We start from the raw sequence: 23,471 nt of genomic DNA, 5'->3' as shown, positions 1-23,471 counted from the left end.
TATTTGCAGTGAAAGACACTTTGAGGTACTTTTAATACCTTGAGTGGCTTCTTGTAGTCTACATTCTTTGTTTTCCTCAGGACCTCCACAGCATCTCCTACAATATTGTCTCTCCGCACCATGAGTATCAGGCATGGATTGACAGATTCAAATACTGGCAGAAAGAGAGAAGACAAATTCTGCCTGTGAGCCTGATCAACAGCCATCTGGAAAAAAACAAAGTCAAAGTGTCAGGAGGCAATAAAAGATACCTCTCAATATTAATTTTCCATCAATCTCGCCTTTAAAAGTGCAGAAGACATGACTGGGAATAGGTATTACAAGAGCTACTGAATTTGCCCAAGTTTTCTTTGTGTTTCTTTTGTCTCAGGAAATATTTAGTTTCAGGAAATGTTTTTCCTTTATCCATTGGTCTCATCAATGCTAATGTTCAGGGAAGTCTTAGAACACAGTTCTTGATATTCTAGTCCAAATACTTCGGATACCAAAGGGAAGCCAAAAAATCCTACATTTTACCTAATGAAGACTAAGCTGTTTCATATAAATCTGACATGAAAATGTCAGTCAAAAGCTAATTCCCAGAATGAAAAGCAATTTATTTAGTTTGTATTATAATTTTTGCATTAAAATGGTTTGCAAAACAAAATGCTCTTGCAAACGTCCGGAAATGGACAGAGAACTCTTGAAAGTTTGTGTGTTTTAATACCAGTCAATATTTTTATTAGAAACATTCAATGTGAACATTTCCACAAATCCATCAAATGTTCGTACTGACTGTGCATATACATTTTTAAAGGCACATGAAAATACATTTATTATGAATTACAAAAGCAAGCTTGTATTTTCCTATTTGAGCCTGTTACTTGAGCATGACTTAAGTTTTCTGTTTATTTTCAGATGTGGATCAATGACCCAGGCATCATTCAAAGTCTGCTCATATGGGATGGGGTTGTTTTTTGGTAGGGGGTGGTGCTTGGGATTTTTTTTGTTTGTTGGGGTTGTGGGGTTTTTTTTATTGTTATTTGTTTGAGTTTTTTATACCTGTACTATGGGTTGTTAACACTAAAAAGTCATCTCATTACTGAAAAGAAGTTCCTTGGAAATGTATGTAACTATGAAATAATCTAATTTCAGTGAGATCCCAAACCCACAAAACCATTACCTTCTATCGTAAACATACCCTGAGATTAAAGTCAGATCCTTCATTCTTATGGAGGTTACACAGTGTTTAAAAAAAAAAACAATCAAAAGTGCCCAAACAAACAAAAAACCTCCAAGAGGAGCCCCCTCAAGGCTCACAACTAAGGAAAAAAATAATAAATTCATAACATTAAAAACTACCATTAACTCTTACCTGCATCTGTATGATTGCATCTGTTTGCAAGAGAGTTGTCTTTGCCTGGGCATCAAATACAAACGGGTATGTGCAAATTATAACGGGAATATCTGTTAACTGGAACGGAAACAACCACGTCATAGCACTGCTGATCTCAAAGCCACCATCAAAAACCACTGCAAAAGGACTCATTTCATACATCTGTTTTATTGGAAAGGGAACTCAATCTTCACTCATTATCAGTACAAGACCAAAGTGTCTTAGGAATACTAAATAAATTTCCCATCGTTTATTACTTCAGCAAAAAGAAAATAAAAAAAACAACAAAACCCAATCAAACCCAAACAGACACAAACAACACTCTCACTTAGCATATTTCAGTTTCAGAACTTTTATTGCAGCTGGTGGGCCTAAAAGTAGCCCTTTTTCCAGCTGCTGCTCCCAATTTGGAATCCAGAGAATTACATATTTTTGCCCCACAAAGGTCTTTTCACGTTACAGCCATGGCTGACTTAAAGCTTTACTCCCAAAAGAACACAGCAGACAACCCCTGACATTCACATTTCTGATTTCCTTACACTCTGCCAAAGAAATCAGATTGCAACCAATCTTACCTCGGTTAATCCATGGTTGACATCCTATGACAGCATTTGCACAAAGGTAGCAATAATTAAGATGAAAAAGCAGCATTAGTGTCTGCATTAATTATTAATCTCTGATGTAGAATTTAAAGAATATTTGTTTACAGCTCCCCTCCCCCAAGAGAAGGTTTACTGAGAAATAAATATTAACCATAAACATTTTAATTCATCCACCAAATACAAGCTTGTCTTTCAACACCCTCTTTATCAGTCTTTAAAAAATAGGAACCATTCAAGTATAATATTTTCTTGGATGCAAAAAATCGAACATTTTAAATGTTTACTTCCGCACATTAATAAATGACATCTGTTTTTAACCCATGTATTTTCATTCTCAAATGACTGCAGCATGTCAAATTAAATGCAGAACATTTCTTATGAGCAAAAATTTAAAAATACAGAAGAATCCCACTACCATACCATAAAGTCTCAAGAATCATTTGGGTCTGTAAGATATGACATGAGAAAAGCAACTGACTCCTGAAATTTAACATCAGATTTGAGCATCCCATTTGTCACAGGTAGATTTATTCAACTTTGTACTCCTCCTGTATCTACCATTATTTATTCCTAATTCAAATGGTCTTTCATGTCTCCTTTAAGCTGTATCTCAAGAACATCTATTCAAATCAATAGCTCATTATTAGTACCTTCCATTTTTCCCCACTCATTTTTTCTTATTGTTGAAAGAATGGAAGATTTTTCTTCCAAGCTTCTGAGAATACTCTGTACACTTCCCAGATTCTTTTCTATATTGCAGTTAGGGAACTGAATAAACACTTTTGCCACTAGTTATGGCAATAGAAGTTACACTGGTAAAAGAAATTTTGATTCATTTCTACTGACTCAACAGGCAAGTAGGGTTTCTTATAGTTTTAAGAGGAGGAACACAGGAAACTGGTGGATATGCAGGCAGGAAAACACCATCAAAACTATGTACAAAGGAGATCTGCATAAGACCATGGAATTTCTTTCAGTCCTATAATAAGTAAGTTTTTCTGCTCAACCTGAAACTGAACAAACGATTACAGGAAAATTCCGTACCTTGTACATTAACAGTAACATCAAAGGTACTGCTCAATCTTCTGATTTAGTTAACAAATGGAGCTCAAGACTTTACAAAGCAGTTTTCCAGCTCTCATTTTCCCATACTCAGTATTGTCCTCTCCAATCATGACATCTGCACTTTGTGTTTATGGCCATTGAAAGAAGTGTTGCAATGGTTATCATTTAAAATCCCACCACTTCCGTATCCTCCTCTGTTCCAAATACACAGCCTGTCCCTAATTCCAAGGCCCTGCAGTGCTCACCCCTGGCTTCTCCATGACATTTAGAATACCACCCTTCTGAGCTGCCAACCCCAGCCTCCTCACACACTGGTTATTTTGTCAGCCCAGCCAGTGCTGACTCACTGCTTCCCTACGCTCCCCAGTGTCCCCACTGTTATTATTTAACATTGCAATTTTAATTCTTCGTGACACAGCATCACTTCCTTTGCATTCATAAAACACAGCAAAAGTAGGTCTCCCATGTTCAGGACCTTCCAGGTGCTGTTGCAAAAAACTTAAATTTAGTTTGGTAGAAAAAGCACATTAACTTTACTCAACAGTCAGAAGAACTCGACTCAAGTCAAAGAACTGTGGCAAAAACCTATCCAACTCCCTAATTTTTTGTACAGTCAGTAATTTACTCCCATTTATTACTCTTCTGTTTACAGATCCAGGAATTAAGTACCTCAGTTCTTGTTGCCATACTCAGAATACATCAGTTGTCTGCCCCTGCAACTCCCTATTACACTTCTTGACTTCATTATCCAAGACAGTTTCAGCTTTCTCATTGATTGAATCTACCTTATACAGCAATGCAGATTATTCTGGACATCTTCCTATCATGAATTACTACTCTCCTGACTTTCCTGACATGGCAAGTCTCAAGTGACAGCATTCTAAATCACTGTTTAATTGACAGATTCAAATGTTGAGCAGTGTTAGTTCTAAAAATGACACCCTAGCAGAAGCACTGCTACTTAACAATTCTTCCTTAGCTCGTACCTGACATGAGTCTGTTCAGCACCAGTGAACTGTGAAGTGCCCACGTTTAGAGAATCTACAGACTTCTCTAAAGGGATAAAACAAAAACAAAACGTGGGAGGAAAACCCCACAAAAACCCAAATAAAAACCAACACAACTTACCATTCCCAACACCTGCTGCTGGAACCAGTTGGCATAGTCATTTCTGATATCTATCAAATCTTGTATTTCATGAATGTAAAATCTGTCATACTGTATAACTTGTCCTCTTTCATTTACCTAAAGAAGTGCAATTTATTTTTTTATTAGCTTTCAGAGGGATATTTTCCATGTTTTTCAAGCATTTGATACATCAGCCACAGATACCCAGCTACTACAAAAATTCTAGATAAACAACAGTGCCTACAAGAAAGCAAAAAACAATGTTAAAGACATGGATACATGGATTATTCACAATCCCATCAAAGATTCAAAGAAAAATAAAATTAACTCTGCATACAGTATAACATAACAATGCTGCCACTTTGAAACATTGTATCACCTCACAGGAACATTGAAAATATACATATACACTATACAATGCAATAAATACTTGCTCCTGGATTTGCACAAGTTTAAGAACTATGATTCAATAACTCTGTTCTTAATTACAGTATGAACACTATCTCCATTACCTCTCAGAAGAGGGACAGTTTTCATTTAAAAGCATTAAGCTTTAAAAAAGAAAAAAAAGAGACGTGGAAAAATAACTTTATACAAGCCTTACACAAAGGCTTGTCTCTACAGTATAATTTTAATCCAGAAGCATCCCAACAAAATCCAAATTCCAATGGTTCATAGGTCCAGACAGAACAACTAAAGGTATTTCTGTAGGTGAAATCCTAAGTATTTTAACTCTTTAGTAACTTAACTTTTAACTACTACACAGGACACAGATGCTGACAAACAGTGAAGTTGCTTAAAAATGACATAAACATACTCTGTGCAGTATTTCCAGAACTCTGAAAGCTGTGTGCAGGAAATTGGTAAGTATTCTTCTATCAGAAGGCGGAAGGCCAATCTTGCACAACTTCAAAAGGTGGACTACAACATCCTTGTAGAGTTCTACTATCTTGAGGAACAATGGAGGTTCAAGTAGAGACCACCAATTTTCTGTCAACACACAGTGAACACAAATTTTGTACTGCCACTGCAATGCCAGGATATCCTTTTAACAAAAAAACACGTCTGGCTAGAAAGCATAATTATCAATTACTTAAGACTCTCAAAAAAAAAAAAACTTTTAACATATCATTGTTACACATCAGCTCTTTAAAAAAAATTATCAGTTTGCCTTTCTTTACAGCAGACAAGCTCTTTACTCTCATCAAAAACTACTGAAAAGCACAAGAGACAGGTTACAAGGCAAAAAATAACTGAGGAAGAAGAAAGGACCCTCTCAAAAAGGTATCAATTAAAAAGGAAATATTCTAAAACCTCGGTTCTTTAAGCTGAATTTCAGCTGACAGGAGTCACAATAAGAAGGTGCAAGGAAGTAGAGCTAAAAAACAGAGCTACTCTCAGTTGCATATTTGAAGACCACATCTTAGCATCAGTGAGAAAAGATGAACTGCTCAGAAGCAACAGAACAGGTGCTGCAGTCAGAACCAAGCCAACTGAACATCTGCTCTGCAACACTTGTGTGAGCTGCTCAGAGCCTGTTCGCTGTCTGACCACATCACTGTCACTTCAAAGGGCAAAGACACGTATCAGATACATGGAACTGCACGGTTTAACTCCTCACAAATGGAATCCCTCCAGAACTTAAAATACCAGATGAATTCATAGGGATGGCCTGTTAACTCACCCAGAAGCAACAGAATAAGTGTTTTCTTACACCAAGCAATGTTAAGCCTTAACTTTCTCACTGGGGAATTCTACTGAACTGTAAATACACAGCAGGTGTTGCCACGACCAAGTCTTTACTGATGGAACTTCTATATATTTTCATCTAGAGATCCTTAGTTTCAACAGTAGAAATTCAGTTTCTTACCAAGAACTTTCAAAGGAGCTTTTTCTAGGTTCAGAATAGCTGCTCCAAAAGGAATAGCTAATGTTGTGAAATTGTTTTCATCACTCATCAGTGGGCACTCTGGTAGAGTGAGATACAGCCTCAAAGCTTCAACATCTGGTAAGGAGCTGGTCAATTTGGGAATAAGGTTCTTTTCCAAACTAGCTGCCACCTACAGCACATCATAAAATTCTGTTTATTTTGATGCAGTTGAGAATTCAAACAAATGCTCACCTATATAAAAACTAACCTAGAAAACAATAACTAAGAGTTATAAATTAAGACTATTTTACATTTAGAGACAAGACAGTATGGTAAATATTAAAATAGAGCACACCAATGTGTTACTTAATTGTTGGAACACAATACATTTTTACACATTTGCAGTTGATATATTATTGAGTAAATAAATATATTTAAAGGGTTGGAGCAAGCACAATAGTAGTATTGCTGGAGACTTGTAATGTAGAAAGATAGTCCCAAACATAAGGAAAATATGCAGCACAAACCTGTTGTGATATGTGAGCATGCTCAGGCTGTATGAGTTTGTGAAATAGTAGTCTAGCAGCATTCATATCAACCCCTGAGAATCTAGTGCTGGTTTTGTAATGATCATCATTGCTGCACAAAGAAAAAAAATACAGAAAGACTGAATCCTGTGTTCTCAACAAATCAAGATTTCCCCCCCCTTGAATTTTAGACCTACTAAGGAATGAAAATGTATCACACTTCCATTGCTTGTATGACCTTAGAAGCAACTGGAAAAAAATCTTCTCTAACTCTAAGACAACACTTGGCAGTAAAGGAGCTGGAAGTTTAACCTGTGGGTTCAGTGCAGCAGTAAGACAGGGAAGCCCCTGGGAAGGCATTCCCTCTCAAACAAGAGACACTGAGATGGTTGCCACCTTTAGAGCTGACCACAGGAATTCTTGTTTAAAACCAGGAGCACTTACCTCAAAGCTAAAAAGCTCCCATTCAGGCACCCAGCTGAGGAGAACGTTCCATCGATTTCACTGAAATTGTTCACAGCAATGTTACATTTTGTTTTCCTCTTACAAATTAGCATTTGCTAAGAAAACTGTACGTAATCCCTAATAAATTACATTGTACAAAGGATGGGACTCTGACTTGAATGGGACTAAACAATACAAGATAAAACCTTCCATTCAAGAAAATGCTTAAGACAGCTTAAATCATAGCAAATATTGCAATTTAATTGCTTTGCATCCTCCTTTATTAAAGTAGAAGCAATAAACTTTGAGATGTTGTCTTCATATTCCTTTACATATACTGCTATTTTTTAATGTGCAATTAGATAATTTAATCTTGCATAGTCACCTAAACTAGGACAGAGGGACATAGTCTAAAGGATTTAAACTACTCAACAAGCACAACAATGAAAGCACAGCAAGAGCTCTGCACATCATAAAATCAGTAACTAAAAATAGCCTTGGCTATGTATGCCCAAAGCCTATTAATACTCAATTCATAAGTAAAATTATGAAAGACAACTTCTTTCCTCAACATCACTTACTTAGCTATTTCTACAGGAAGTCTTCCAGATGGGAAAGTCAGCAATTTTTGAATAAATGTTTCATTCACAGTCCAGATCTGCTTCAAAAGGTCAGGGTACCTAAAATCATCTGGTGGCACCATATTCTAAATAAATTTTAAGAGAAAGCATAAAGAATCAGGCATACAAAATTGACTTCCAGAAAAATCAGCCTTGTGGTCGAGCAGTTCCTTTCTCCACTGAGTGACACTTTACCTACCCAGACTATTACTGTGAGATACATCCAAGGAAAAATTTACTGTATTCAAGTCCTTCTGCATTCACTGTGAAAGCAGAGCATACACTAAATACATCTCGACTGGTGTGTTAATTCCCACCACAGCTTACTGAACTGCAAACTCCTTAAACATACAGTACTCTCCTATACAGGGAACACTAAACAAGCTTCAGACATGAGTAGCAAGCATCTCTTCTCTCCAGCCACTGAGCCACTCAGCTCCCAGCCCAGCTGTGAGCACACAGAAAAGGAGCCATTCAATTTTTCAGACAGCTGTTCTTCTACCCCACTTCCATCAGGTTCCCCTGAGAATGACTCATGTTTCTCTGAATGTGCACTGCATCATCAGATGAGCTGCATCTTGAAGTGCTGCTCATGCAAAATGAATTCCATTAAGACTTCTAATTGTAAAGAGGAGGAGAACCAAGATCATTGTTTTGAGTAGGAGCATTGGTTCAAAAAGAGATGGCAAATAGCACAGAAAATAAGATTAAGCTAGTAAAAGGAAACATTTCTCCTGATGGTGCAGTCTGAGTATGACTGCTGAGTATGACACAGCTGACTTCATATGACAACTACTATCTGCTGCCAAAAATTAGCACTTCTGATCCCATCCTACAGCATCAGGATGAGGAAGCCTCTTGCCATTTCCCTTGTGTCCAGCCAAAGTGTCACTTAACTCACAATGACACAACTCAGGGAACCGAGCTGCCCAAACACTGACTTGGGAAAACAAACAGATTTTGGCTGTGCCCCCTCAACTGGCAAGGACAGACAAGTCCCAGGGGTACAGTGTTCAACGTAACTTTGAAAGAATTCAGCACAAATTACCAAACTGAAGAGTACTAGGAGGGATACTTTTTCAGCATCAAAGATCATCTATTGCTAATACTTTTTGTACAGAACAAGCCACAATGCCTGCATTCACGGAGTCTCCAGTTCATCTCAATTAGTCAGTCAGAAACTACTCCTGTAATTACGAAAACTGCACACAAGGAAGTTTTTGAGGGAGTTTTAAATAGAGAAGTTTTGAGCCTACACTATAAGTAATTTTTCCAGTCTACACCTGCTAGACAAGTTTCTCTCAAATACAGCAATAGTTAAAACTCAAGCAGAACCAAGAAAAAAAACCAACCAAACCATCCTAGAAAAACTGCTGTTTCTGTACAACCAGAACAGGCTCTGAGCACAAGGGGTTGCTGCAAGTCTGACCTGTACTCAGTTTTTCTTGGCAAACATGTTTCCCCACTAAAACACATTTTCCCTTCTGTCCAAATTAGTTTTCACCCTACACACTCAATGCTTGATGCTTCATTTATCCCTATGGTCTAATATCTGCTGAGCTGTATTGGAAACAGTCCCACGTAACTTCATCGTGTTTTTTCCTCCCAACTCATCCTCCAATAGCATTTCCTTTCCATCACACTTCCACACTGCCATTTTTACTGTTAAGTCCATCTAGACTTTTTTCCCTTTTAAAATACTAGAATTTAAACTAATTAATTCTTGTTCTTTTAATACCTGAGTTTTTAAGATTAGCATAAAACTATCATATAACAAACCACCTATAATTTTTAGCAAAACACTCCATTTGTTTCCTTTGTGGAAATGTTGTGGTAAGTTAAAATGGCTACAGAGCAGAAGACAGAATAGCTGCAGTCAGGAGTTACTGAGGAGGACTGGGCAGGAGTAAAGAGCTCAAATATTTCATCAGTTTTTCCCTTATGACATGAAAAGAAGTGCATTCATCCATCAAGAAAAAAGGTTATGCCAGACAGTCTCAAGAGCTTCCTGACAGCTAACACTCATTAACTGGATCCAAGTCCTCCAACTGCTACATTCCCTTAGTACCTTTTGCTTCCACACTGCTCCAACAAAGTTTACAATACAGTCACCTTCAAAATCTTTTAAAATGCACAAGAAAAACTAAAAGTCAGCTTTGACAAGCTTTGGAACCAAAGTATATTTAATTTGTTACCTGAGGACAAGAGTAGTGTGCAAAACTTTGGTCCCCACCGGAGAAAATTCTGTTGACACAGTAACACTCCTCACTTTCTGCAATAGCAACAAAAAACAGGCCACTGTGAAAATGTGAAATTGAAAAACAATTAAGACACTGCAATCAACACTTGGTTAGAAAAAGGTTCCTTTGTTGCAGAACCCCACTGAAGCATATCTTTGCAATACAGTAGTTGAGACCATCTTTACCTGAGGTTAAGTTTTAGCTGTAGTGCTACCAGAGGACCCAACCCAACAGGAGAAGTAAGCATGTATTTCCTACAGCAGGAATGGACTGTAGGGAACACAGTGGAAACAAACTGCTTGGAAGAAAGTGGTGATAGCCCATACTTAGTTTAAATCTCAACAATTTTAAGACAGTATGAAGCAACAGGAAACCAAGAAGTAAATACACCAGCTGTTGCTTACCTGTGGTCATTGGGCACTGAGTACTGTAGGGAATCCAGTTTCCTTTCACTGTGAAGGGACTTTTCCTGTTACTGGTTGTTCCTGTACCTAATTGCCCATTTCCTCCAAGTCCAAAAGAATAAATTCTTCCAGAGGAAGGAACGAAGGCGATCGTGTGCTGCCTAGGGCAAACAAAAGCCAGGAACAAAACCCCAGGCATTATAACGTGCTTTGTGCAGGCCACTCTAAGAACTGTGTTAAACACTATGGTAAAGGTCCTGTCACATCCAGTGCTCCACTTCTCTGGCAATACACTGGCATGTACTCCAACAGGCAATATCCCATTGCCATGGAAGAGTTCATGGAATGGAAATGCCAGTGCTCAGCTCCTGTCTGACCTTTAAAGCACACCTCTAGACATTCAGAAATGTCCAGTTTCTACCAGACTGCCTCCATCCCCTTTCACCTCCCATCCTTCTCAACTCTAGATGTCCTCTCTCCAATCACAAGCCTGAGAAATATCAGCAGTGAATTTCTGTAAACTGTGGAAAGGGAGTGAATGCACACAATGTCAACTAAACCTTTACATTTTTATATTCTTTAACCCAAATAATGGTGAGCTCCTGTCTTAAAGAACTTATGCTGCTTCCCTCATTTTTTTTTCTTAGAGTGCAATTCTTTGTATTTTCATGTGTGCTGGGAATTTTTTCCATTTCCTGGGTGCTATTGTAATATAAAGAATAAAAAACCCATGAGGAACTGAACTGCCATACAGTATTACAGGTACTTCATAAAACAGGTTATGTTTCCAAATTTTACACTTATTCTCAGTGCTGCTCATGTACCTTCCCAAACACATTTGTTCTTTAATAGGAAAAGAAGAAGTGACAGCAATAAACACCTTCACACTTCACACTATTGCTCACACATTCAGTTCAGAGAATCAGAGCCTCTCAAACACATAACTTCCTTTAGTTCTTCTACTGAATGCTTTTAAAATCCCAGTAACATCTTTAAATACCTTTTGTAATGGATCAGCTTGTTCTCCCTGACCGTGAAGGGTAAGGAAAACCCCACTTCATATTGCAATAGATATGAAGTTTCACACAAAACAAGTTACCCTTAAGATTCACAGTGCTAGCACAGAATAGGCCTTACCTGCCACAAGTGATCTGCGTGACAACACTTCCCATAAGTTCAAAAACTTTCCTTGGGTTTATCTCATGGCTGGTAGAGTTATGACCCAACTGACCATAGCCTCCAGCTCCAAATGTAAAAACCCCACCTTCCTAAACAAATAAATTATTTGCATTAAAATTATAGGATATCTCACAACAAGAACTTAACAGAAATATGGATTTAATAATACATCTCCTTGTCTGATGATTTTGCGACCGTGGGGAAAGGAGAGAAAATACATATGCATAACAGGGCCCTGAGACACAAGAGGGTCATAAGTTAACTGCAGTTATGAAAATCTGGCACAGCTATGAAGTATTACCTTATTCATGTTAAATCACGCTCATGTCATTTCCATATCACTGTACAACAGTCCTGCCATTAACTTGTGTCATTCATAGACACTAATCCTGGTTTTTCTTTCCTCTTTTTCAATTTTCTTGATAAACTACAACAGTATATAAACTCCCACTCCTACTTTGGCTTTGAAACTCTGAATACAAATTCTAATGCAATTAGCAAGCAGGAAGCTGCTCTCCTCAGGCAGATGATGCAGAGTCTGACTGAAACAGCTTCCTTATTTAAAGCATAAGAAATCAGAATATTTCAACAGTGTTGTAAGGCAAGTAATCATGCAACTTACCTCAGAACAACTTTGAAACTTTACAATTTCAAAGCATTTGAAAATGAAAAGCTATTTCTTTCAATTCTACTCTGCATCAGCCTGGACCTCAGCTGGAAATCATCACATCTGCTGAGCAAATCAGGCTCCGTCACTGAGTCAGGATAACAAACAGCGACAGGGTTTTCTGCAGCTCAGAAGGACTTGCACAATGCTCACAAATATACACAGTGCTGTCTACAACAGGTGTATCAAACCCCCTGGTTCTGCAAGGCCTCTCATGCAAAGGACAATGGAGTTATCTATTGAGTCCACCAGCTTTAAAGCAAGTTTGAAGTTAACTTCTATACATGAAAAAGGAAAATAAGCATTTAGAAGGCAAGTTACAGATTGCTGTTTGCTTTACATTCTGTATTTCCCAAAGCTCAACATCAATATAAATTTCAGGATAAGGAAGTTGACACATTTTTTCCAAGTGAGAGAATATTTTAGGATGAAAAGCAATTATTTACGAACAGTCTTTTCCTCTCACTGTAGAAAATTAAGCTTCTATAAACAAGGTATGAGCATATTTATGCAAATACTCTTCAAAGCAAGTTTTAACTTGCTGCAGTATAAAAATTCAAACTAACATATTTTAAAAAGCCATACATTTACCCAAAGTAAACAAACACAGGTGGTTTTTTTTTTCCTCTCCAGAAATAAAACATTAAAAATAATTACTTTCAAAATCCTAATGCCTTCTATAACAACACTGAACTCAAGAGATTTGGACATGAACTGGCTATTTAGTCACTTTTCCAAATCCTGAACAGGCAAAATTGTTTTCTACTCCTCTCAGTGGTAAGCTCAAAATATTCTATTTATAAATTGTTACTTTTTACTGAGAGTGGCAAGCAGGAAATGTCTAAACATTAACACATACTGATTTAAATGCTGAAGTCTAATTCAACTATTAAACCCAAAAAGAAAAGTCCAAGAGTCGATCATTTGAATTAAGATATGTATCGTTTTACCCACTACAAAATAAAGGCACTTACCATAACTTGATGCTTGAAATAAAATATTCATCACTAAAATGAGTGTAAGAATGAGCAGTAGCATTATATATTCTATGCTGCTGCCAAATATTTCCAATTAAGTTTAGAAGTTTAAAAGTGCTCCAAATAATGCATTTAGCCAACAGTTCTGTATCAGGCAATCTGACATACATCACCTCTCTATTTTAATCATCAATAATTAATTTTAATTCCTACGTCTCTGTACAAACACACTGCACTGACACAGAACATGTTCTTTTTTTCCCAAATCCATTTTGAAATAAGTGACCCATTTTTCACAGAACTTCACACAATAATACCTGCAATATGTAATTCCTCATTAACTGTACTCTCACTTATGATTGGCAATAAATGAACTTCCCCAAGGAGGAGTCCCATGATGGTACTTGGTGAGTGATTTGGTCTGATCATGAAAACAGCAATGCTAGAGCCACTACAGCCAGAGAAGAACTCATCCCTTTAAGATACACTAAAGTAAATTCAATACCTGCATAATTTTAATAATGCAACACAGAGTTTCCTATCAAAAATGCTATACTTTGTATGCTCAATTTCACCAAATCTGACAAAAAGACTGCTGAAAAATTTCCTGTATTTTTTCAAATATTTAACCACTGTTTCCTCAACTTCATCCAATAAACTTAAAAGCCATTTATTCAGAATTTAGTTTATTATTTCCTATTCAGACAGCACCTTTTCCTGGAAACATTAAAAAAATGGAAGCAGAAACATATCTTTAAGTATTGTACCTTGGTAAGGGCAGCAGTATGATCTTCTCCACAACATATATGAACAACCTTCTGACTTCTCAGTGACTTCAGCAGTGTAGGAACATACCTGTCTGAACAGTTTAATAAAGCAGTAGGTCACCTATTTTTTAAGTAAAAATAAAAACCCAAACAGTTTTGCTCGTTTATTCTAATTTTGTTCTAGTCAAACAAGCACTTTGAAATTGTTGGCACACGATGCAAATCATTGTGACCGAGTTTACGGATCTTGGAGATGGAAGTGTTACTGCAGCAAAAACAGGGACTACTGCACTGAAACACTTTGGAGCCTATGTTTTTAAAGTGTTCCTGTAAGTCATTGTCAGCAGGCATTCTTTGGAATGTGTGTTCACACACACACAGCTTAATATTAATAAACACATAACAGAACGGAGCACCCAACGATTAGGAAGCACAACTTCCTTCCATCACCAGAACAAATCAACTTTGTCATCCAGCTGAACAAAGGCAACTTGCTAATGTCTTCAAATCTGTCAGGTGTGCTAACATGTCTGCAAGAAACTGTATCAGCACACAAAAAAGGGATTTTATTGAGAAGTGATGCTACATAAAAAATTGGAGTTCTACACATTCCAAAGAATATGTAGAAGCAACTGAAGTCTCACGTGAGATCTTCTTATGATATGAGTGTGATCAGATTGAAGGCATTAATTCAGATGTGCATTTTCTTTACAACACACTTTTCTTATTTTAAACAGTGTTGACAACAACGAACCAGTGAGAAAATCTGAACTCATGAAACAATCTATGGATTATTCATTACTAAACCATGTTCAGAATTTCAACACAACACTGTCAGAATTCTCACTATAAAACTGAGGAAAGAAGACACCTCTGTGCCTTCTTCAGGAATCCCACGTGACACCAGCACTCTTTGACAACATTCAACAATGGTTTGTTCTGTCTGCTTGTTTTCTAGTATTGCTGTCCCTGCATTCACAACCCAAACCCTTCAGCACAGAATGTTACTGCAGCAATGTTTACCTACCATTATCATCATTTAGACCCAGCTGCCCAAATTTGTTGCGTCCCCATCCAAAAATGGCTCCAGAAAGAGTTAATACAAAACTATGAGCTCCTCCTGCTGCAATTTGTGCAAAAGGGATTCCCAGCAGAGATTTAATCATATGTGGTGAGGTTTGTTTTTTATACTCGTAACCTAAGCCCAGCTGGCCATATTTGTTTTGTCCCCAGGAAAACACTTCACTTCCTGTTGGAAGGAAAAAATAAACAACCAAGAAACACAATCAATACAGTTTAATTATACAATGTTTATCCACTGTAAGAAAAGCTAAAAGTTATGTTTGAGTTTCAAAATGCTTACAAATTACTGACTTCTGAAGCTAAGCATTCTTGTGTAATTTGCAGGCATTCAACTCAAATATTTCACCAGACAAAGTATTTAAATAGTATTCAAACCCCTCAAAACTTCTCTTAACATTCCTGTTTCAACAGTGTTAGATAAAATGAGTTTGATTATTACAAAGCAAGATACTGTTCCACTGGAAGCTGCACTACTACATAGATTTTTATGCAGAGATCTGCCAATACTGGACACGCAAAATTTTCCAGTTTCCCATCAAAAGCCTCATTTAAGCTTTTCTAAGGTAACACACTAAATTTTCACGCACAATTTAAGAGACACATTTCAAAACAATGTCTTCATTATATGATCAATGAAGCACAAAGTTTATAATGTCGTTTGACGCCTTACAAAGAAAAAATCATTTTAAAGAATGACAAGTCAAAGAGCTATTTATGTTAAGATTGCCTCCAAACATTCTACTGAACAACCACTGTTCTGCTGAGGTATTTACTATCCTAAAGATCAACACCTCATCACAAAACACTTTGCTTTAGTTGATGTGATACATTTTCAAGAGCAGTGTTACCTTCACAATGCTTCCTATGTCTCTCCTACCTCCATCCTTCCAGTTTTATCAAGATGGGAAAACAATGAAACCCATCCCCTGGGGTACAGCTCTCTCAGATTTTATTTATTTAACAACAAACCTCCAAAAAAAACCCTACAGTGCATGTCAAGAACAGAAACAGAGCTGCACATCTATGAACTGGCAATAAGATAGTGATGCTGTACGTGAAGCCTGTAATTATTTAAAACACTGAGTTAATTTTAAATTACAAATTTAAAATTTATGACATTCTTGCACCTTTGACCAACAGAATGCTTAACAGTACAACTCCAATGCTCCCCACATTCTACTGCTGATCTTAACTCATGCAAAGGGTTATTTGTAAACCTCTGCTTGCCTGTCCTGGAAACAAAGGCATTTCTTTGGGTTATAAGGATAAAGGCACTTGGGAATACATTATGGCACAGAAAATATGAGGCCATGAAGAGTCACACACAGAATCAAGGCACATATAGGCAATATAAACGATTATATTTAAAGAAAAAAAAATCATTTGCATACAATGAACACCTCCCTCCCCACAGCTTATCTGGTTTGTATTTTAAACATGTACTGTTAAGAAACAAACTAGTATCTTCCTGGAATTTTTGTTTTGAGTTTCTAAGTTTCCATTAACACTTTCCAGGAGCCACTTCTTCCAAGTGAAAGTTTTGGTCACAACTTTTGTCATGATGAAACAAGCAAGCAGCAAATTTAAATTCATGTTCCTTTCTGGAGAGCTTTACTAATCAGACAAGGGAGGCCAAACCTTTCCAAAGGTGGGTTATAACGTGACATTACATTTTAATGACAGAAGCACAAAGAAAACAGAGGTTTTGCCACAGTAAAGCAGACACGGGAGTCACTCCTGCAAGCCTCAGTAACTTGAAGATGCAGATTAAAACAGACTAGTGGCAAAGCAACATCCCAGCAGGATGAGAAAGAAATGGGACCAGAAAAACCAACACAACTTAACAAGGAAGTTACGTGAAAGCCAGATGATAAAAAAAACCCAAACTAAAACAAAAAGAAATAAAAGCAGAACAAACACAACATTTGCCTGTACGTTTACTTTTTTAAAGTCAGGCTTCCATCATTAAATCACACTGCCCATACCAACTTGAAATCCCATCTGCGTTAAGCGGTAGCATGTTTTATGAAAACACTTCCTTTTAAAAATTAAAAATAAATGTTGGAAACTTGAACTACCTGGTGAGAAATTACACAAAACTTCAGAATAATCGGGCTTACCTTTTGAGAGTGCTAGGGAGTGATAGTAACCACAAGCAACTTGAACAATTTGGACCTCTGATAAGCTTTTAATGTTTCTATTGGGGTAAGAAAAGAGAGAAAGAATTAAGCTACTAGATCATGGTATGGAATATAAAGTCACATCAAAAGGTAATATAAAAAAAGTGAATCCTTTTCACTCAAGCACACATGAAACTAATTTAAACATCCTAACTTTAACTAGAAGGTATTTAGTAAAGCCTTAAGTCAAAACAGCTGCTTTTCTAACACTTTTAAGGACAGGTTTGGTCTTATTTTCAAATTAATTAAGTCTGTAAAAGGCCATAATGAAGAGGGAGGTTCATGTGCTAGAAGGAGATGTCATACAGCTGAATGGAGGAACTAATAAAGAACGCAAAAAGAAATCAATTCTTACTTCCCAGTTTCCAAAAGAAGAAAGGTTTTACAGTCTTCTTTATGTCAATATTAGATATAAAAATGTAATTACTCTCTGTTAAAAACTGAACACCATTTTTCATCTCTACCAACATTAACGTCAATCAAAACTTCAGTTTACAGAGCTATTAAATTTTGCACAATATTATAAAGGAGCTGCAAATACATCCAAATGTGCATTAAAACTAGTATGCTTTCAATTTTTGATGGAAAACCAGAAGTTTCTAAAGGGCCCGTTGGCTTTTAAATTTGATGCAGAAATAACATCTTTAGTATTTGTTGTTTATATTTTTCATATTTATACACGTGTCAGAGATAGTCATGAATTACTAAAGCTCCAAGGAATTGTCACTTTTGTATGTCTTTTTCCTACGCAAAAAAAAGAATTAATAATTAGAAAAGAAAACGTCCAGCTTGCAAACATACAAACTTAGTGCTACAGTCACACTGGTTTCAGTGAACCTACTCAGGACAGTGAAAATGTGGACTTCAGGTAGCTGGAATGCTTGTTCTGGGAACAAGCAAGTGAACCTGGACAGCGTTCATTTTTAAAATTAAGTTTGATCACAGCTGTAAAACTTTGGGGAGAAAGCTGAAGTATCAAGATCAGACAGCAAATATACTTTCTTCAAATGTACTCCCACAACCAGTTGTGGAAGTTTAACACTCTGCTTCTCTTCACCTTCTCTTAAATGGCAGTTATCAACCCCCATTTACATTCTTAAAATACCCATCCTACTTTTCCAACATAACTCTTAGTAGAGAACTATTAAAAAAAAAAAACCAAACAAAAACACCCCAAAAAGCAACAAACCAAACCAAGCAAACCCATAACACACTTCCCACATAAGCTGACTTTCTGAGAAAGGAAACTGTCTACAGAATGCAAGTGTCATAGCTAATATACACCTTCTAATGTGTGGTTTTAACTATAACAGCAGAATAGATTAACCAATGTGACCTAAGCACATTATTAAAGAAAAAAAAAAAGGCAACTTATTATCTGCTATTTTTAACCTGGGCACTCTGATGCATTCCTCTGTTCCTGGCAAGCCAAGCTGTCCATCAGTAGCCAGACCCCAAGCATATACCTGACCCTTGTCATTTAATGCAAGGGTGTGGGCTTCTCCACATGATACAGCTACAATATTTTGGGCATCCAGTGCACCAACATGCTCTAAAAAAGAAACAAACACATAAAGTTAGTTGTTAAAAAAACACAAAACTTCCTAACAAGCTAGGGCAGTTACAGACAGTTTTTCTCAGCACTATGATATGAATGGAAATTACACTGAAGTAAGCCCAGGAGCCTGCTGAAACACCCTCTATTTAAAATTGTAAGCAGGCTGTTCTAGGAGAAAAAAGGTAAATTTGACACCCCAAAGTAGCCAAATAACAGCTGTATCTGGAACAACACACCAAAGTGCACAAAACCTGCAGCTTGATCGTAATGGTTCCTTCTAACCTTGCCATCTGAAAATGAGGGCAGAAACCCAGTTAACATTAAGGTCAAATAGATTATTGTCAAATGACTACACGTGTAGATATTATGTAAGAGGAAAACATTCCACCACAGCAAATTAAATTCACCTATTCACTATTAAGAAAAAAGCCTGCAAAACAAGGCAGGGCAAATTACAGACTAAAGCTACTGATTTTGCAATGAGCTGCACAATGTCCTCTTTATAATGCAAAATACTGTAGAAACAGATCCTAAAGAGTAATTTTTCTAGACATACAGTGCATGCCTCTGAAAAGCACACACTAAAATATCTGTCACTTCTTTTTTCCAGAAGCCTGCATCAAAACCCTTAAATACATTTAGAAAGGGGTTTTTTTTGGGTTTACGATTTGTGATCACAAGTCTAACATTTTTATTTCAGCAATAATAACATGGGGAAATACCTTAGGGCCTGTCACTAAAGCTGGAATTTTTAATAGTCCCCTTAGATAAGAGCCTGCTTGGACATTCTCAGCACTGAAAAAGCCCGTGGTACCATCAATATAACGTGCTCTCCAAACACAGGCTAGAACAGCCTAAGTCAGCTTCAAAACAATAACTAATATTATCTGCAACATGACAGGCTCTCAGGTTCCAAAATAAACTAACACAGGCAGCAGATATAAGTTCTTTCATACAGCTGGTCTGACTAAAGAGGTTACCACCCCAATTCAGCCACAAGAGTCTCCCACAGCTCTGCCAGTGGAAGAGGTCATGGAAGCGCTCTCCAGTTTGGGCAGCAGCACGCAGATTAGCTCAGGTTATCTTCCCCAGCTGCTAAACTAGCCAGGCTGACTCTGCCTAATATGGATTAAGGAACATTCACACAATCCCTGTGGCAAGCAGAGCTCTGTGGGGAGCAAAGAGGGAAGGCACGGCTAAATAATACCAGTGGTGACATGGAGGTGGCAAAGACACGCAGTCAGCAACAAAATTATCTTCAGTGAGCAGAAGTGCATTGAAAAGAGAACATCCACCCATCTGTAAAGATACTGAGCCTCTTTAGACTAATGCCCTGACTTCATAGTACAACACTCAGCAGTATAATCAGCAACCTGTAGGTGAAAGGAAAATTAGGGAGGAGGAGGTTACAATCCTCATGACTAGTATGTCTGAGCATGTTAAAAAAAAAATTATAGCAAGTCCATTACATATGAAAGGTCATACAAATTAGAAGTCAGGTGTTTTTGTTTTAACTTTTAAAGACGATTCAGCATAATTTTCAAAGCGGGCAACAAGCAGTCAGAGCAAGTGACAAGCTGAGTTCTGAGTTTCTCTACGTTCAGGAAGCACAGGATTAAAGTCTATCAGTTTTAATATCCACGTACTGTTTCCCAACAGAGGACCAAATTAGTTCAAAAAAGTTACATCTCAATTACATAAAAAAAACAAGAATCTTTAATTGGCACCAAAGCCAAAGCTCTGAGTAAAGGTGAACCACTAAAATTCCGCATGACACTTTAATTCAATTTGAAAAATTTGTGTCAATTATTGAGCCAATCAAGCTGTAAAATTGCTATAGGAGTGATTAGAATAAACTCTTACTAAGCCTTTCCAGTTTGTTATGTTCTGCTGTGAGTAGTGTGAGCAGCACTGTTCCCTGGCTCTCAGCAGCACCAGCTATGACTCACATGCAAGCTCTGGAGAGAGCCCATGTGCACACTCCTCTGCAGTCCCTGCAAGATGTTTACCCACTTCTGCTCTAGAACTGCACTAGCAGGGAGCAGAAACACAGAGGGCATAGGTAGGAAGAAGAAAAAAGCCCTAAGAAGCTTCACATGGCACCCTTTAGGCTTTTCCAAATACTCTTCCTGTAGTGCTGCATATGCTGATATGTCTTTTATCAAAAGTTTTATTTTTAGTTCTTAAAAAAAAGAACATTGCTTTAATCAGACCAGCTCTACATCACATATTAGACAACTAAAAAAACACACAGTAAGTTTCTCGACTGTGATATGTCAAATACTCATATTTCAGTAGCCAAACCAATACATACAGTACAATGCTAATCCATGTCTTGCAGCAGGTCCCCTTGAGATTTAGAACAGCCACTGAGTCTCCCACAGCCTTCAATGAAGTCATTCCATGTTAGAAACAAAAACAGTGGCACTGTCCAGCTGCACAGCACATAAAAGTAGGAGGGACTGCCATGTTTCACAGTTGGATGTTTCCAACTGTCACAAGAAACAATCCAAGCAAAGGAACACTTTTCCAGTGAAAAATATGTCCAATTCTTGGAAGAATGAATTCAGCACATGCACAGACACTGGCAATCTTGGGTTTGATGTAGCATAATAAAACAAAAACCACATGCAGAACCACAGGTAACCTCCACAATTCATTACTTACAAACTTACCGGGTCTTTTCCTGGCTTTTTCATGCCCTAGTTGTCCTAGATCATTGCATCCACATGTATAAACAGTCCCATCAACCAGGACAAAAACAGTATGTCTCAGTCCACATCCTACATCTCTGACTCTTTTATTTAAGAAAAAGTCACTTTTTCTGGGTTCTAAAACAATCTCTTCATCAATTCCACCCAATCCAAGCTGTCCAAAAGATGCATTTCCCCAGCACAACATGTTTAGGCTTCTTTTGATCAGAGAACTTCCAACTTCACTTTTCTAGAATATCCCTTCTCCGTAGCTGTTAAAAAAAAATAGGAAAATGTACATTTTTCAGTATTGTCCCCAACATTTACGTTATTTTCTATACAGCTTGTAATCTGTGAGCTCACTTTGATACACCAATATACATGTGATTTACTTTCTTGGAGAGGACATACATTAACTCTGCAGTAAATTGCTTTCCTTCCCATTTCAGAAACAACTTTTAAAATGTGCAGGTTCTTGGTTTTACAAAACTTTGCTTCAAAAACTTAAAATACCGTTCTTCATAGAACTTCTTTAATCCCTAATCCAGATTTACACAAACAGCAGTCACAACCAATTGCAGCCAGTGGAAACGACCCCAAACATCTTCCAAGGATACAGTACAGGGTACTTTTTTTACTCAAGGAGCTGCATGACTCCAGAAAGCACTGTGTATGGCCTCAAGATCATCTCCAAAAACAACACTTGACTCATAGCTTGAAAAAAATTGGTCAGCTCTGATCAATCCAGTTATGCAATTCGAAGTACAATATGCTGTGTCAATCATTACATTTGAACAACTATGAGTCAACTGAACTTACAATTTAAAAGAAAATAAATAGCTGAAATTCAAGTCCCCAGCCTTTCACTGCAATCAACAGCAGCTACAGCTTCAGCTACTCTGTAGTAACAGAGGCCACAACTCCCCCAAGCAAACCTCCATCCCTAATCTCTAAATTGCAATTACCAGTATTTGTGCTGACAGACTCTCCATCTGTTTGGAAAGGATACAAAGCTACGCTTCTCTTTCATTTTCAGTATTGTATAGGAGGAAGAATTTATGACAATGTTTTCACTATTATTCATACTATACTTTCAAGACAGTAATTTTCCCCATACTTTTAGAGCCATTTAAAAATGAATGCAATCCAATGTGAAATTACTATAAATTTTCATATGTACCATTACTTGGAAGACATTCTTCAGGATCATAACACACATAAACCACCTAAATACAAAACTGCTCAGAGAAGCAAGACACCAGTCACCATCTAAGCATTACACACCCCAAAGGGCAGAATTCTTGCCAGCACAGCAGATAAACTACTTTTCTCTGCAAAAGTCAAAACGCAGTAAACAAGATGCTTATTTTTGTGGCCTCATTAAAAAAAAACAAACAAATAACAAAACAACAAAAACCAGCCAAACAGCTTAAAATATATTGCATTCTGTTTACCTATCTCAGGTGGTGAGGCATGATCAAATATTTCCCTAGCTATATCCTACCACAATCAGAAGGGGACATCGAAACGAAGACTCTGCAGTTAAGACATGGCTGTGCAACAGCACGTGTCACACATCTGTAGCAGTGACTGCAAGGCAAGCTTCAACCTGCAACACAAGAAGTTAGAGAAGACGTATTATTATAGTCCTTCAAGACTCCTATAACCAAGATTTATCTCCGTCTCCAGCGGGGAAAAAAAAACAAGGAAAGCGCTCTTTTCTATTGAAACGTATATGTATTTCCATGGAAGGTGGGGCTGGCTTGTTTTGTTTTTTATCTTTTGGGAGTCAGCGGCCCAAGTTTTGTACTTTGGTCTCAAATCACGGCACTCTTTCACCCCTGTCCGTGGCCAGGGGAGCCAGCCCGCGCTGTCAGCTCCGGGCACCGCGGCACTGACGTCAGAGCGGCCCGAGCCGACACCCGGCAGGACCGCGGGGAACCCCCGCATCGCTCCGGGCGAGCGGGGAGCGCCGAGCGGCGCCGGGGAAGCGCCTGGACGCTTCGCGCAGGCTGTGACCGCCACGCCCGGGCACTGACGCGCGTCCAGGCCGAGCCCCGTGCACGGGACCCCGCCCGCCCCGCCGCACACA

At 37.8% G+C, this 23,471-nt stretch overlaps 1 protein-coding gene across 3 annotated transcripts in view; it reads right to left on the bottom strand.

Moving 5' to 3' along the window:
- HERC4 (HECT and RLD domain containing E3 ubiquitin protein ligase 4) overlaps positions 1 to 23,005 on the bottom strand; it is a 30,275-nt gene extending 7,270 nt beyond the window's left edge. The window contains exons 1-18 of one of the 3 annotated variants that reach the window (XM_027694088.1): positions 22,834 to 23,005; positions 21,362 to 21,651; positions 18,521 to 18,680; positions 17,069 to 17,145; positions 14,893 to 15,114; positions 13,866 to 13,957; positions 11,413 to 11,543; positions 10,276 to 10,436; positions 9,827 to 9,903; positions 7,593 to 7,717; positions 7,012 to 7,071; positions 6,568 to 6,679; positions 6,041 to 6,230; positions 4,988 to 5,160; positions 4,171 to 4,287; positions 1,951 to 1,974; positions 1,355 to 1,453; positions 39 to 206 (exon numbers count right to left, since the gene is read on the bottom strand). In XM_027694088.1, coding sequence (XP_027549889.1) covers positions 39 to 206; positions 1,355 to 1,453; positions 1,951 to 1,974; positions 4,171 to 4,287; positions 4,988 to 5,160; positions 6,041 to 6,230; positions 6,568 to 6,679; positions 7,012 to 7,071; positions 7,593 to 7,717; positions 9,827 to 9,903; positions 10,276 to 10,436; positions 11,413 to 11,543; positions 13,866 to 13,957; positions 14,893 to 15,114; positions 17,069 to 17,145; positions 18,521 to 18,680; positions 21,362 to 21,587 — 2,214 coding nt within the window. In that variant the 5' untranslated portion in view covers positions 21,588 to 21,651; positions 22,834 to 23,005. The remainder of the gene's footprint in view (positions 1 to 38; positions 207 to 1,354; positions 1,454 to 1,950; positions 1,975 to 4,170; positions 4,288 to 4,987; positions 5,161 to 6,040; positions 6,231 to 6,567; positions 6,680 to 7,011; positions 7,072 to 7,592; positions 7,718 to 9,826; positions 9,904 to 10,275; positions 10,437 to 11,412; positions 11,544 to 13,865; positions 13,958 to 14,892; positions 15,115 to 17,068; positions 17,146 to 18,520; positions 18,681 to 21,361; positions 21,652 to 22,833) is intronic. The other 2 variants (XM_027694089.1, XM_027694090.1) reach the window with 2 other exon arrangements.
- Positions 23,006 to 23,471: the final 466 nt, after the last annotated feature.

This window comes from Neopelma chrysocephalum, unplaced genomic scaffold, assembly GCF_003984885.1.
Source record: "Neopelma chrysocephalum unplaced genomic scaffold, ASM398488v2 Primary Assembly neopelma1_96, whole genome shotgun sequence".
NCBI classification, from domain to species: Eukaryota; Metazoa; Chordata; class Aves; order Passeriformes; family Pipridae; genus Neopelma; species Neopelma chrysocephalum.
This window is presented reverse-complemented; position numbering and strand designations above follow the sequence as displayed.